This window comes from Panthera onca, chromosome A1, assembly GCF_046562875.1.
Source record: "Panthera onca isolate mPanOnc1 chromosome A1, mPanOnc1 haplotype 2, whole genome shotgun sequence".
NCBI lineage: Eukaryota > Metazoa > Chordata > Mammalia > Carnivora > Felidae > Panthera > Panthera onca.
In genome coordinates, this window is record NC_138339.1 from 236,451,805 (window position 1) to 236,467,128 (window position 15,324).

Here is a 15,324-nt window from a genome sequence, read left to right on the forward strand (position 1 = left end):
CGGTGTTACACAATTACGATTTGCACCGGTTCAGGTGCTAAATCACCGTGTAGCATCACACGTAGCCCGTAAGGCTCTTTCCTACCCTGTTTCTGCCCTTCAGGCCCACAGGTCTGTCTTCCCCTCTGACCTCAGCAAGAGCCACGGTGCCTTTCGGTGACCTGTGGGCGTGCTCTCGCTACGTCCAGCGAGAGCCGCGCCTCTGCAGCGACCTCGAGCCTAGACTCCTCGGGGGCCCGAACTCCAGGGTCATGTCCACGACAGGGCCCGTCTCCGCATCCCGTGTCCGCAGCAGTGCCCCTCCCCAACACAGCTGCTCTGAGTCTTGCTCAGAGCCCCCTGCCCTGATCACCCACCCCGGGCACGCCTGGTTCGCCTCACCCGCTCCAGGTTCCTCTCCTACAACAGAACTCACTTCTGTGTTATTTACTTGTTTGGCCCTTTCTAAATCCCTTATTAGGACACAAGCTTCACGCGGGTAGGGCGCTCGGCCTCTGTACCTCAGCAACGCCTCGCTTCTCCCAAAGCCGCTTCACAAACACCCGCGGAAATGAGCGAACACCTGTGATTCGCATCTCTCGATCACGAACGAGGATGAGCATCGCCATCTGATCACAGGCCACGCGTGTTTCCTCTTTTGTGAACTGCCTGTCCGTTCGTTTGTCCACTTGTCCACATTTTCTTTTTCATCGATTTATAGGGAACGCTTTAGGGTCTCGCGACGCTAATCCTTTGTTAGTGTGCTTATTCACTTTATTTATAACCAGCGCCTGCCACAGTGCACAGCGGGCAAGGATGGAGTCACGACCATGCGACAAATGTGTTCCGCTTCCCATCGGTGTGGGTTCACACTTGGGAGGGAACCAGGGAAAAGCCCGCTTAAAAATAATCCAGGGAGGCCTGGGTGGCTCAGTCGGGGTAAGCGTCTGACTTCCGCTCAGGGCATGATCTCATGGTTCGTGAGTTCGAGCCCTGCGTCGGGCTCTGTGCTGACAGCTCAGATCGGAAGTTTCGGATCCTCTGTCCCCCCCACCCACCTCCTCTCTGCACCTCTCCTGCTTGTGCTTGCACTCTCTCTCTCTCTCTCAAAAATAAACAAACATTAAAAAAAACCTTAAAAAACTTAAGCCAATAATTATGCGGCAAAGAAATCGTGCAACCTACCCTGGCAAGCAGTCCCCGCAGACGGCGTCGCTGGTGACAGAGCAGTTGGCCTTCTGGAAGCGGTTCACCACCGCGCACTCCAGGCACGGCTTGCATTTCTGAAAGCCCCAGTCCTCCTTGAACCGGTGCGGCCGGCATGTCAGGCACCGGGCATCCTCCCCGTAGCCAAAGCCACACTCCTGCAGGGATTCACAAGCACCAGAACGTTATTCAGACGTCGCACGCGTGAAGAAGACGAAAAAGACAGCGGGGATAAAAGGAAGAGCTGGTCTAATAACTACGGAGTGGGTTTTCCTGGACACAAAGGCAGCTCTTCCGGCAAGTTCAAATGTGTCTCCCGCTGCTAATCATCTCTCTTACTGCATTAAGTATTCTTAGTCATCCACTTTATTCAAGAAGCCACGAGCATTTGCATAAGAAAGGTCCTCCGGGACCCCCCGCTGCTGCATTATGGCCAGTTTATGGCAGAATTATGGCCCTTTCTTCTTCTCCTCCAATTAAGCCAGTCATGTGCATGTTCAGAAACTGAAGTCAGAGAAAAACTCAGACGCTTACTCACTTATCAGGGCAGGAAATACGGACTCTGATAGCAACAGTGATAGTTTCTTTTTTTTTTTTCCACTTTTATTCATTTATTTATTTATTTTTTACTATGAAATTTATTGTCAAACTGGTTTCCATACGACAACAGTGATATTTTCAAACCGAGGCTAACCGGGTAAGGAATTTCCTAAGCTGACGATCTGGAAGGTCTACCCAGGAGAGGGCACCTTGAAATGTTCAGCCGTTTATGGTTGTGTGATAGTAGGAAGGGTCCTCCCTATTTCTTAGAAGAATACGGAATTCTTGTTTGGATTCAACCGTGTGACACTAAAGATCCAAGGATGAGCAGCACACATGGTTCATTTCCACAAGGCCCAGAACCAAATAAATCATAGCCTGCCGTGTAATGCAAATACGATGCAACAACACGAAGAATGGCGTAGACACGTGTTCACGATCGCTTTAAAAATAAGTTATAACACAGAATGAGAAGTACGTGTCCGTCTCTTACAAAAGCATTAATAATTAGTGTAATTATTATACTCAGTGACATTGAGTTGGTTAATAATAATCAATAACATCGATTGGGTTACTCTGTGCACATTATCTCATGAATTCGTACTTCTTCCCGATGAGGGAACCACCATCATTATTCCCATTTCATGAATGGGGGTAGGGAGCTTCCCAGAAGGTATGTACCTGAACCCAGCTGACATAGCTAATGTTAGAAGCAGGATTTGAACCTACCCAGTTGAATTCCGGAATCAGATTCCACACCACGACACTGTGGGATCTGTCGGGCACGTTCTCTCTCCGTCTGGAGAGCATACCGAGCAAGCCCACAAACACAGCTCAGTGCAGCAGAGGAGAAGAGCCTCACCAATATCTCTTGGCCCCCTCCCCTGAAAACTCTGGATGCAGAATGCAAATCCCCGCTCATTCAAAATGCCCATTTGCCTATAAAACTTACATGCCTAAAATCCTTGATCTGTAGTTACACGCACAGTCAGCTAAGCGGTATTTGTCGGTCAAAAACGAAATCAAAACGAACACAAAGGGTAGTGTCCCTGTACTCAATAAGCTACTGAATAAAACATTCAGAATATTTTTGGCTAATAAACTCATTCAGGTCTTAGAGGAGCAGTACGTTCCTTCCTCATTTCAGTTACTCAGCCGGCCTTTCAAATGTGAGCCCTGAACATGCACAACAAAGGGTAGGGGACCAAGAAAGCAGAAGGTCAACAACCTTCTTAATCCTTAGTGTCCTAAACCAAGGCACAGACAGAAGGAAAAAAAAAATCTGACTTGAAGAATGGATTCACTAGAGATTATCTTTGGGCGGGGGGGGAGAGGGGGATAGTGAAATTATGAGGTGTTTTGAATTTTCATAATTCTCTGATAATTTACTCTTTGGCAAAAACACATCTATGACTCTGGCAACCAGGAAAACAACAAAGATACGTATGCAAAAAGAATTTCTTGGGGAGTACACTAGGTCTTTGCAGGGAGGTCCCTGCTGGTTTTGGTGCTTTGTACGTGGGCGCTGCGCTTCCGCACGGGGGCAGAAGTGGGTTTTTGCCGAGTACGTTAGTTGCCGAGAGAGCCGAGTGCATCCCAAGGCTCTCTTTCAGTGTAGATGGGAGCCGCCCTGTCACAATCTTCCGGGATCAAAGGGTGGTAGGTGTGACATTTGGGTAGGGGCATGGGGACCTCGCTGTCCACAGGTTCGGCACCGCCACATCAAAGGTTCACGCAAGAGCCAAGTTTCAAAATCACACTCTGATCCAGGCGGCTGGGACTGGAAGGGTCTCATATACAAGTTACAACCCAACAAAGAAAGAAAGGAAAAAGAAAGAGGGCAGAAGAGGCAAAACAAAGGGAAAGAGAAATGAGAAAGACAAGAAGGTGTCTTAGCTGGGAATACATGAAATGCCGTTTTTCCAGCGAGGCTGATATGGAAGAAAAAGCGTGTCTGACAGTGGAGCCAAAGACACATGAGCTTGAAGGCCGACGCTGCCACTCGTCAGTTAAGCGACTTGGGGAACCCTGATCCTCGGTCGCTACATCTGCGAGAGGGGGTCGGTACTCGCCTGCCCTCCAGGGCTGTTTTGAGGAATAAAAGGGAAAAAAACATAGACAAGCTGTAAATTATAAATCGAGAACAGAGTGAGCGCTCACCAGATAAATGATACCCTTTTAGATTCTCTACGGCCCAACAAACCAACTGTTCTGATTCAAGTATGAAAAAGCCCCACTGGGGACCTTCAGGCTCCAGTGTTTTGCCGGGTTACCAGAAAGACCACTTTCCACCTAAATTATTTTCGTTGAATAAGATAGGTCTAAAATGGAATTATCCGTCTTTTAACAACGGTACGTGGAACACAATTTAGCCGCACCTGCCTGGGTCAAGTGCGTGCGCTGGGTGGGCAGTTTGCGGTTTTAATTCCCTCCCCCGGGCAGTGAACTATCATTCTTGCTCCTGCTGAGTATCTCTGCCTCCAGCAGTTCACTTCCTCTCTCCATCCTGAGAAACGAACTAGACAGACAGCCAAGTGGACGCCAACTTGAAAGAACTACAAGTAGGTGTTTTGACGGGTCTCATCTCTTTTGAAAAACAACAAACACTTTTGAGTCCTGACTGGATTCCAGAGTTTATATGGTACACGGGAACCGTTTTGACCCCGTGTTTCTGCCATATACCATTGTGTGTCATTTACATGTCGTTATACTTCATAGAATGAGGATTTCGTGAAGCTTTTTTTTGGGTCCGTTCTAAAGATTTTATTTTTAAAAAAATTTTTTTAATGCTTATTTATTTCTGAGACAGAGACAGAACATGAATGGGGGAGGGGCAGAGAGAGAGGGAGACGCAGAATCCCAAGCAGGCTCCAGGCTCTGAGCTGTCGGCACAGAGCCCGACACGGGGCTCGAACTCACAGACTGCAAGAACGTGACCTGAGCCGAAGTCGGCCGCTCAACCGACTGAGCCACCCGGGTGCCCCAAGATTTTATTTTTTAAGTAATCTCTACGCAGTGTGGGGCTTGAACTGATGAACCCAACATCAAGAGTCACGTGCCCCAGGGACTAAGCCAGCCAGGTGCACCTTTCTAGTCCATTCTATATTGGACCAAATTACATATAGAAAAAACCAACAAAGCCAGGCTCCTAATGCATCATGATTTTGCCTTCATTGTCTGGATATTAATTTACTAGTTCTGCTTAGATTTTATGTTTAAAAAAAAATTTTTTTTTAACGTTTATTTATTTTTGAGACAGAGAGAGACAGAGCATGAACGGGGGAGGGTCAGAGAGAGAGGAAGACACAGAATCTGAAACAGGCTCCAGGCTCCGAGCTGTCAGCACAGAGCCCGACGTGGGGCTCGAACTCACATACCGCGAGATCGTGACCCGGGCCGAAGTCGGCCGCTCAACCGACTGAGCCACCCAGGCGCCCCTAGATTTTATATGTTTTAGTGGCAACGATAGTAATTTTGGAGTAGATTTAGGTGAGAGGTTGATCACAAAATAATACCCAAATGTACTGAACAGGTACAGTGAACCGTATAGTCTCCTAGGAACCTTTATACAGAGATTGGTTATTTGAAGGAATTCAGTTTAAAATATATTTTCTCTAAAGTATTTGTCATTTTTTGAAAGACAACATTAAAACACCGACCTAATATTATTTTTAAACTTTTAAAACACGCTTGCACTTCATGATGGTCTAAGGAACTTATAAAGCGATCATTCTGTATTTGAGAGGAATCTGAGAAACTTAACAGAAGACCATGGGGGAAGGGAAGGGGAAAAGCAGTTTCAAACAGAGAGGGAGGCAAACCCATAAGAGACTGAAATACAGAGAACAATCTGAGGGTTGATGGGGGGCCAGGGAAAAATGGGTGACGGGCATTGAAGAGGGCACTTTTTGGGATGAGCACTGGGTGTTGGATGAATCACGGGAAGCTACTTCCGAAGCCAAGAGCACACTGTATACTCTGTACGTCAGCTAACTTGACAATAAATTATACTAAAAAAACAAAACACCAGAAATCTTGAATTAACCAGAAATTCAGAGAAGGTATTTCCGAGGAATTAAGTGATAGCATGGTGTCCATGGCAGCAATCGCTTTTAGAGCTAATTGTCTTATTTCTAAAGCACCATAAACACAGAGACCCTGCAATTATTTGAAATCCAGGCTATAAAGTAAACAGCATATAAACATTAAATGACCCCCAATATAAATGTCTACTTTGATGTTTTTATTTCATTCAGTAAAAGTAGGTGGTTAAAATGCCTTCAAACCTTTCCCATTAAGTTCAATAAATAACTAGCGAGAGAAAAAGGAAAAAGGCCAAACGGCGTAGAGAATGGCCCCCCAGCCTCCTGCCCAGAGTAACACTGCTCAGAGAGCACTGAGACTGTGCCTTTGTAACCCTGTGTCCACTCCCCTAGGGCCAGTGACTGTTGCTGCTGTCTTTTCATCCCTTTTTATGCTGAAAAACTTCCACTGCACACAAGATTTGTATTAAAAAAAAAAATCAAACAGTGCACCTTCCTTCCCATCCCTGCTCTCACGTCCCGTTCCCTCCACACAGGCAAACACTGCCACCAGCTCTTGGGAGAACCTCCCGGAAACATCCTAATGTCTTCCGCGTGCGCGCGTGCGTATTTTAACACGCTCTTCCGCAGCTAGTTTTCCAGTTTTCCCCCCTCGGTGGGTCTCGGAGAGCTCTCTGCGTCTGCATATGAAGAGCCCGCCACGGTGCGGCTACAGCTGAATCCCTTCCACTGGAGCCTACTCACCCTGCACCCCAAGTGCCGGGACGGAGGGGGCAGCCGTGGGCGTCTGCTGAAGTACGCGGGGCCTGGTCAGTGGCCTAATTGTGCAGCGGAGGACGACAGCATGCCATGCTTTGGGCCTTCCCTCCATTACTTTTGGGCAGAAAGGGGGCAACTCCCCTAGGCGTGCGGTTTTCCCCAGCAGGCTAGTATACTACCGCTGGGAATAAAAGAAATGGTAGGAATGGGTTTGTGGTGAGGGAAAACAAAGAGTCCTCAGAAAAGAGAGTAAGCTGGCCGTGCTGACTGGGGTCCCGCTGAGCTTTCTGAGCGGCCTTCACGGGCTCCTGGGAGCTGCCTTCCCAGTTAGGCCCCAACCTCGGGCCTTGTGCTCAACAGCCCGCTGTCTGAGACTCCTGTGCCTGGTGAGCCAGAATCCCCTCCCCTCCCATCTGCTCACCCTCCATACCTGGTCAAATTGCCTCCTGCCCCTCCACCCTCTGGCCACCCTGGCCTGCCTTCAGCAAGAATCCCGTTAGGTCTGCTTTAGCCACAATCCCCTTTCCCCTGATGTTTCCTCTTAGGAATTTTCCGTCCGCTGCCCCCCACCTGGCCCCTTGGCTAAAATCCCCTCTTGTCCATGTTGTATTTGGAATTGAGCCCAGTTCTATACTGAGGCCTCTCTTTCCCTATTGCGATAGTTCCTGAGCGAAATCTGTTTTTACGGCTTTCCCCCTCTGTCCTGCTGCGGTTCTCCGAAACTTTCCGGGTCACAACTAGAGCTCTCCCTCTCACCATTTCCTTGGAAGGACTACATGTGTGTTTGGTGGGGGAGGATGCGTGGGAGGGGACCGGGACAGGAGTGGGGGCGTTAGTCATCAGCCTGGGTGTCCACATTAGAGGTACGACGTTTATTTTTATGGAGCGCGGTCTGGCCATTCATATCAATGGTAGAAATGCATTTAGCCTTTAACATAATCCTAGAGTCTTTAGTTTTGAAATTACGACTTGGTACCTTTGAAGAAATACTTACGATGTCCCTGAGTCCCTGGGGAACCTTTTTTATTAATGAGCTTGGAGGTGGGAAAATATACACACGAAGAATAACCCATTAAAAAAAAATTGCAAATAAATAAACAAACAAATAAAGCATAGCTATAGGAGTCCTACTTATTTCCCCAAATTCTACAATAAGAGAACAATCCCCAGTACCTAACGCCTCCCTCCACCACTCTCTCCCCAGAGCCTCTCAGGGTACGTGGTACTTCCGAAGCTTCTTCGCTTGACCAAACTTCAGCCAGGATCCTTGACCTTCCTCTGGGCCCATCTGTGTACCTCCTCACAAAATCCAGCCTTAGCAAATGCTCTGCTCCGTCAGCGGCACCAGAACCACCCACCCTGAACATCTGCTCACGTTCCTCCTCCTCCGTTTGAAGCTCGATCACCCTGGCTTATCATCTCCAGCAGAGAAGTGTCACATTTGCGTTGGCCAGGCCCCCCTGCCCCCGGCTGCTTCCCCTCAGCGATCTTCTACCCGCTGCCCCTCGCTCCTTGGCGATCCATTCCCGTGAGCTCATGCTGCATGGGGACGGACCCCCCTGGCTCCCCCCTCCACTGCAAGATCCCACTGTGGCCGTCCCCCCTCCATCCCTAAAGCCTGCCTTGCCATCCTTAAAAAGTGCCACGGAATACCTTCTTCTTTAACAACGCATACCAGGCCGGTGAGTAACACACCAATGTTTGCTGACCAAACAATGGATGAACGAGTATGGTTGAAGGCACCATTTCCTAAGTTGTTGTTGTTTCATTAGTAGTGTCATTATTGCTTTATTGTAGGCAGCGCTAGCCTACAGAGGCCACAGCAGTGTCCCACGTGGTAAGGCCACGTAGACTGTGTGGGCTGGCGCAGGTGGGCGGCGTGGGGTGTGTGTGTGTGTGTGTGTGTGTGTGTGTGTGTGTGTGTGTGCGCGCGCGCGCGCGGCTTCCTTATCTTGGTTCCAAGGCAGGAGAAGGGCTGTGTCCAGCTGGGCCATTTCCACCCAAGCTGGCGGCAGCGGGAGCTCTGACACCCTGCCCAATATTTTTAAGCCACACTTGGTGGCTTTCCAGTGGCAAAACGACTCAGAGTAAACAGTCCTCAAATCCCCTTCTCTCTCTTCGCCCTCTGCAAATTCAGCACTTAGCAAAAACACAAGTGGATCCCACCTACACGCTCCAGGAGCAGCTCCCCAGACCAGAGGGGAGACGCTCACAGACCATGGATTGGCTAGGAAGCACATTCGGGGGGCCTCGGGTCAAAAGCACTATTCACTTGGAAAGCAAGCCAGTAAGTTATTAACTTTGGTTCTTTGAACTTTAAAAGCTCAAATCTGGACCGAGAAGAAGTTATTCGTAGAGAAAGTCTAGCACATGCAAATGGATATGACAAATTAGATTTATGTGCCTGGTATTTAGAAATCAGCTTTTTAATTTCCTTTAATAAAACAACACCAAAGACAGTTCCCGCGCCCCCCCCCACCTCCACCAACTTCCAGTTTATGAAAATCTGTAACTGAGTTTTTTAAAGAAAAATTACAAGCTAGAGCTTGCTAATATCTGCCAAACACCGCTGGGCTCGATTAGGTATAATTAAACAGAAATAAAGTGAGCAACACTGTAATTAAATGGCAGAAATGAATCTTTTTCATGCTTGCAAATTACTCTAATTTTTTTGTGTGCGTGTGTGACTTTCTTCATGGGGATGAAAACAGCTCTCCAAAAAGTAGATGTCTGCAAAAATCGGAAGCCAGGCACGCACCCGTGGGGAGCAAAGTGTGTTGTTGTTTACGAGAATTAATTTTTTCACATTAGCAAAAGTCCTCCCAATAATTGGTTAGAAAAGCTTCCTTTGAAAACCGTGCCAGAAGCTTGAAGACTATTTCAAGCGGTTCGTGCGAAAACTAGTTTCCTGGTTTACTGCTGGGAGGCGATCATGTTAAAAGCACATTGTTGGCAATAATACTCAGTGAGGGGGAGGGGCTGCGGCCGCGCAGATTCTAGACGGTAAGAAGTAAAAGGCTAATGTGGTCACTCGGGGAAAACAAAAGTCATCCTCTCCCACATATCGCCAAGCTGCTTATTTTCGTGAGCCGCAAGGCCAGCCGTGTAGCTCTCCTGTGCACATTCGTGGCTCCAAACGTCCAGCATGTACCGCTTATGCAGCTATGAAAACAACAGTTTGTATTTTTTTGCCTCAGAAATAGGAAGAAGGCATTATCAGTTCTCTTCCTCATAAACTTTTGAAACCTAAGCCCCGTCACGGAAGAGAAAGCGACTGACTATGGTTCCATGGGAGAGCGTCCTCAAAGCCGACCCCGCTCGGCTCCATGGCCTGTCCTACACTTTCCCCAAGACACAGAAAGACTACCCACGAGCCTGCATGACTAAAAAGAACTTGACTGAGTAGCCAGGATGCTTGGGGCTTTCAGGGAAAGAACTGGAAACCCAAAGAGCTAAGGCCGGAAGACAGCTCAGAAGGCACAAGAGGGGGACACAGAGGGCACCACCCGGTGTGAAGAGCCGCAGCCAGGACGCCCATGTGGCCGGACCAAACAGAAGCAGAAGCAGGTGGGTGTTTGGAGAGTGGTGGCCGGAACCAGGGCTGCTCAGACGAGGAAGGGGAGGAAGGAGGCTGACCAGGAAGGTGGCTCCTGGAATGCACAAGCATGAGGTCCACATGATTTGGAGATCCCTTTGTTTTAGAAGTCGGTCCCGGGCCAGAATTTTGGGAGGAAGTTCACCACTCCAGAGCTGCAGTGTCTAATGTGACAGCCACAACTGCGTGTGGCAAAACTCAAATTTAATCAATTACCACGCAATAAAATGTAAAACCCAGTGCTTCTGGTGACACAAGCCACCTTTCAGGTGTTCATGAATACATTTCAAGTGGCTAGTAACCCCCGTGTTGGCCAGTGGAGACACAGACCATTCCGTCATCGCAGCGAATTCGACCGTAGCACCATACTCGAGGATTATTCAAAATGAGAAAAAGACCATTATTCCCATGTGGCCCCACCGCCTTCTCCCAGCACATCACTTACTAACGGTGACAATGGACTGATCCACTAACCATCTCTGTGTCTGTTTCCTCATCTATAAGACAGGAGGCGTTATACCCCCTATTTAAGACATATGTTAAAAGGACTCCAGTAATGAATATATAAATATCACATAGAACCTGGCTCATTATAATAAACGTTAGCTAATATCTATTGGTTGCATGATATGTATTGCAGAATAACAACTGAAAGCATATTTGAGAGGCAGTGCATATTTGTTACAAGAAATCCTTTTCATGCACATAACCCAAAGCATCCTGGGTGAAAGGTTAAACTAGGTAATCATTTAAAAAGTGGCTAATTGGGGGCATCTGGTTTCAGTTCAGGTCATGATCTCGTGGTTTGTGAGTTTCAGCCCCACGTTAGACTCTGCACCGACAGGGTGGAGCCTGCTTGGGATTCTCTCTCTCTCTCTCTCTCTGTCTCTCTCTCTCTCTCTGTCTCTCTCTCTCTCCCCCTCTCTCCCTCCCCCCTTAAAACTTTTTTTAAGTTTTTTTATATAAACTTAAAAAAAAGTGGGTAGCAAAGGGAAGGGTCTCAGTCTAAACAAGCAACAATAGTTATTAATGAGCCTGGAGCTTCTGTGCGGACTTCTTACTACCTAATAATTGAAAGGAAGTGAAAAGAGGTCAGAGGAACCACTGACCACACATGACAGGTGTACCAAAAAGCATACTGTCTCCAGGAATGCTATTCCGGTAACTTCCCCCAAACCCAACTACATGTTTTAAATGGCAGAGACCTGACAATGGGAAAGTCAGCCCAGGCATCTTGAGGAAAACAAAAAACAAACCAGAACTGAATGCATTCCAAAGAAAATAATCATTAGGAGTAATAAAGCCACAGATGGAAATATTAACTCTACCTGCTTACCCAGAGTATTTCCAGGCTTCAGATTTAAGACAGAAACACGTTTATAACTTGAAGAACCTCATGACCCAGTCTTTTGGTATTTTGGGTAGAGACAAATGATATTAGAAAATGGACATCAAGTTTAAGTTATGTTTACTACAGCAAAACAATTAACTTAATAATGTTAGAATAATAGTTATTTGAAAGCTTTCCTGTCTGGTGAAAATGCACTTTTTTTTTTTTTTACCCTTAACGTAAAGAAAACTTTAGTTGTATTATCAGTAATTTGATTCAGCTTTTCTACTTTTTAATAACTCTCTTTAAAATATTTACTGTTTATTGGGCATTCAAAATTTCAAGCACCCCAGGTAACCAAAATTTTAACCCTCAGTTAAAAAGCTAACGACTACTGAACTTAATCATCTCATTACAGATTAACAGGTATCCAAACTTATATTTCGTGAAAGAAGTAAAAAACAATTCAATTATTTATAAATATTTCACTATTTTTTTTTTAAAAAAGCTTACTCTTAGCCAGAAATGTAAAACCTGGACATCATGACTAACCTGTTGAATATATTTGCTAATTTAAGTGATTTATCTGATTTTAATATACTCAGAACTTAATTTTTTTTTCCTCTGAAAGATGTATGTTATTACAGAAGACCTAATCAGGGCAGCCCGGAAAGAAGAAACTGTAAAATCATGAATAGACAGTTTAGAAACTTCTGGCTCCAAGGTGACTGCTTATTAAAAAGTCAAGCTCTTTGTCTTGATTAGTTAACTAGGAAACAAATATATATACTTCCAATGACGTGTTTGACTCCTTTGCTCCCTTAGGCCATAAGCAAGGCTAAGTTGGGAACTTTATTTACTAGGAGCTAAAACCAAGATAAGACACTTGGCAAAATACATAATGTAAAACACACACACACACACACACACACACACACACACACACACACACACACACATTCATTAACTTTTATAATACAAGATTTAAGTGTCACTTTTTCTCCCCAAAACTATCTGAGGTTGGCTGACTTGCTCACTCCTTTAGCAAAGGTATACTCTGCCTGCCTGCTAGGAGCTAAGCAGGGGTGGAAGCCAAGGTCAGCTCCAGATGCCTACCTTCAAGGTGGACACCCCAGGCTGTGCAGGGACTTGGCGTATACATTTGTAACATTTGTGCACCCGCGTGGGTCTTACCCTAAGTTTTCAGTGACATATTGCCTTTAGTTTTATTCTTTCTCACTCAGTTTGTCCTGGTCGTTTGTAAATGAAGAAAATGAGAGTAAATAGTGAAACAGAAATATTAACAAATACACTAAGTAATAAAGGCAGAACTATTCAGATGGCTTCCCTTTGGTTGATTCCAGTGTCAGAGGGTCAAACGCCTATTTCAACACTTGGGGGAAATTACTACCTAGAGAAAAACATTTCCTCTGGAAATTTACGAAAAATTACGAAATAGAAAAACTATCACCAGATCATCTCAGTAGATGGATTATTAAAAAAAAAAAAAAATCAGAGTTGATAGGACCTTCATCCTATTTTTTCAATTAGAAAGTTAGGTGTTTTTAAATAAACATTTTTAATAAAACAGCTTAGATAAAAATGCTAAAGGGGCGCCTGGGTGGCTCAGTCGGTTAAGCGTCCGACTTCGGCTCGGGTCATGATCTCATGGTTCATGAGTTTAAGCCTCACGTCAGGCTCTGTGCTGACAGCTCGGAGCCTGGAGCCTGCTTCGGATTCTGTGTCTTCTCTCTCTGCCCCTCCCCCATTCATGCTCGCACGCACTCTCTCTCTCTCTCTCAAAATAAATAAACATTTAAAAAGTTTTTTTTTAATACTCAATAAAAAAAATTTAGAACTCATAGAAGCTTCATCGTCTGGTCTGATTCCCCAGAAATTACTTGGAGGTTATATTTTCTAAATTCAAAGGATGAAGGAAAGGAAGCAGCCTCTCGAAAATGTTTTCTGCGTCTCTCAGCATCTGTGACATTTCACTCAGATTTGCCCAGAGATTTGGGAAAAGAGGAACTTCTGAGGGGTAGCAACTTCATCATCTATTTTCCTCTCGGGCACTGTCTGCATTTGTAACTACGTTACGCACTGATCCCAGACCTTCAGTCGGCTCCAAAGAATCCCTGTCGGCCCAACACAACAAAACGCACCTGAAAATGCACCTTACTACAATCAACAGAGACTGAAAAATACCAGCGGTGGAAATGCTACAGTTAACATAACACAGGATCCGAAGGTCCGCCAGCTTCAATCCAAACGTAAAGGCCCTGGGTACTAAAAGGCACCACTTAACACAACAAGCAGAGGAAAGCCATCCACCGGGAATCAGTTGGGGAACGCATGACATTTTGTTTCCTGCTGGTTGTAGATCATTGGTCAAAACTCTATGCGTGACAAGAGTCCACATTAAAGGAGGGTAGTCTGTAGGGGAAAAGGACTTCTCTTTGGAACGTCACTCTAAGTAAAAAGAAAAACCTTTTGTTCCTTTTCTGCGAGGAAGACTGATGATTTAGAACAAAATGAGATACCAATTATCCACAACTAGTAACATCTTCAAAAGGTCAGAAAATAAAGCAAATGGATGTTTAGCTCCAAACATGCCCATAAAAGAGGAAGGCAGTGAGAATATCCACGATTCTGAAATATGCTTCTTAACACACAGTGGTCAAGATGAATATATTTAAAACGATCTTGGGAGTAACATACACCCAACATGGGGAGACTAACAATCATGCACGTTGTCAAAAGAATGTGCAAAACCCTGGTTTGGAAAGTAACTGCTGCCATGGGACGTGGTTACCGTAGGTGCTACTTTTGGACCAGCAATGGGAATATTCATTTTAAGAAAAAGAAGGTCCAGTAAGAGAAGGTATCACTAGCATTTTCTCTTATCACTCCTTTATTTTTAAATCTTTAGTAAACATTGATTCTTTTTAATTAATGCAAATACACCTTAATCATTCTATTCTTTCAACGAAATACAATAACACAAATTACATAAAACATGTATTAAATTCTAATTATTGGAACCTACTTCCTTTATCTCAGTAAGACATGTGAATCAAAGGTATTGGAAAGAGAACTGTGCAATCTTTGGCTAAAGTAACATAGGGACGGGCGCCTGGGTGGCTCAGTCAGGTAAGCATCTGACTCTGGATTTTGGCTCAGGTCATGATCTCACGATTTGTGAGATTGAGCCCCGAGTCGGGCTCTGTGCTGACATCACAGAGCCTCCTTGGGATTCTCTCTCTCCCTCTTTCTCTTTGCCCCTCCCCTGCTCATCAGCTCTTTCTCAAAATAAATAAATAAACTAAAAATAAAAGTAAATGTTTATTTATTTTTGAGAGAGAGAGAGACAGAGTGTGAGCCAGGGAGGGGCAGAGAGAGGAGGAGACACAGAATCCGAAGCAGCCTCCAGGCTCTGAGCCATCAGCACAGAGCCCAATGCGGGGCTTGATCTCAGGAGCCATGAGATCATAACCTGAGCCGAAGTCGGATGATTAACCCACTGACCCACCAGATGCACCCCCCCCCCAAAAAATTAAAAAAAGAAAGTAACCTAATGATCCAAGAATTATCTCATGGTGTCAAATCTTCACTAGTAATTAACTAAAAGAATCTAGCCAGAAAGAATGCATTTTAAAAACACAGATCTACCCCTTCTCCATGCATCCGATACCTACCTTAGACAGCTCCATGCCTGGCCCACATTGCTTGCAGAGAACGCAATTTCCAGACCCATCTCTGTATTCTTGCTGTCTACAGTCTCCTGTTTCGCAAATCACTCTACATACCTGAAAAAAAAAAGTTTCCCAAATGTTATATTTTTTTATTTTTGAGAGAGAGAGAGAGAGAGAGAG

At 45.5% G+C, this 15,324-nt stretch overlaps 1 protein-coding gene across 7 annotated transcripts in view; it reads right to left on the reverse strand.

The window, feature by feature from the left end:
* The window catches only part of TNFRSF19 (TNF receptor superfamily member 19), a 90,702-nt gene that overhangs the window by 53,548 nt on the left and 21,830 nt on the right, over positions 1-15,324 (reverse strand). For 6 of the 7 annotated variants that reach the window (XM_060637526.3, XM_060637525.3, XM_060637528.3 and 3 more), the window contains exons 3-4: positions 15,148-15,258; positions 1,165-1,343 (exon numbers count right to left, since the gene is read on the reverse strand). In XM_060637526.3, coding sequence (XP_060493509.2) covers positions 1,165-1,343; positions 15,148-15,258 — 290 coding nt within the window. The remainder of the gene's footprint in view (positions 1-1,164; positions 1,344-15,147; positions 15,259-15,324) is intronic. The other variant, XM_060637529.3, reaches the window with a different exon arrangement.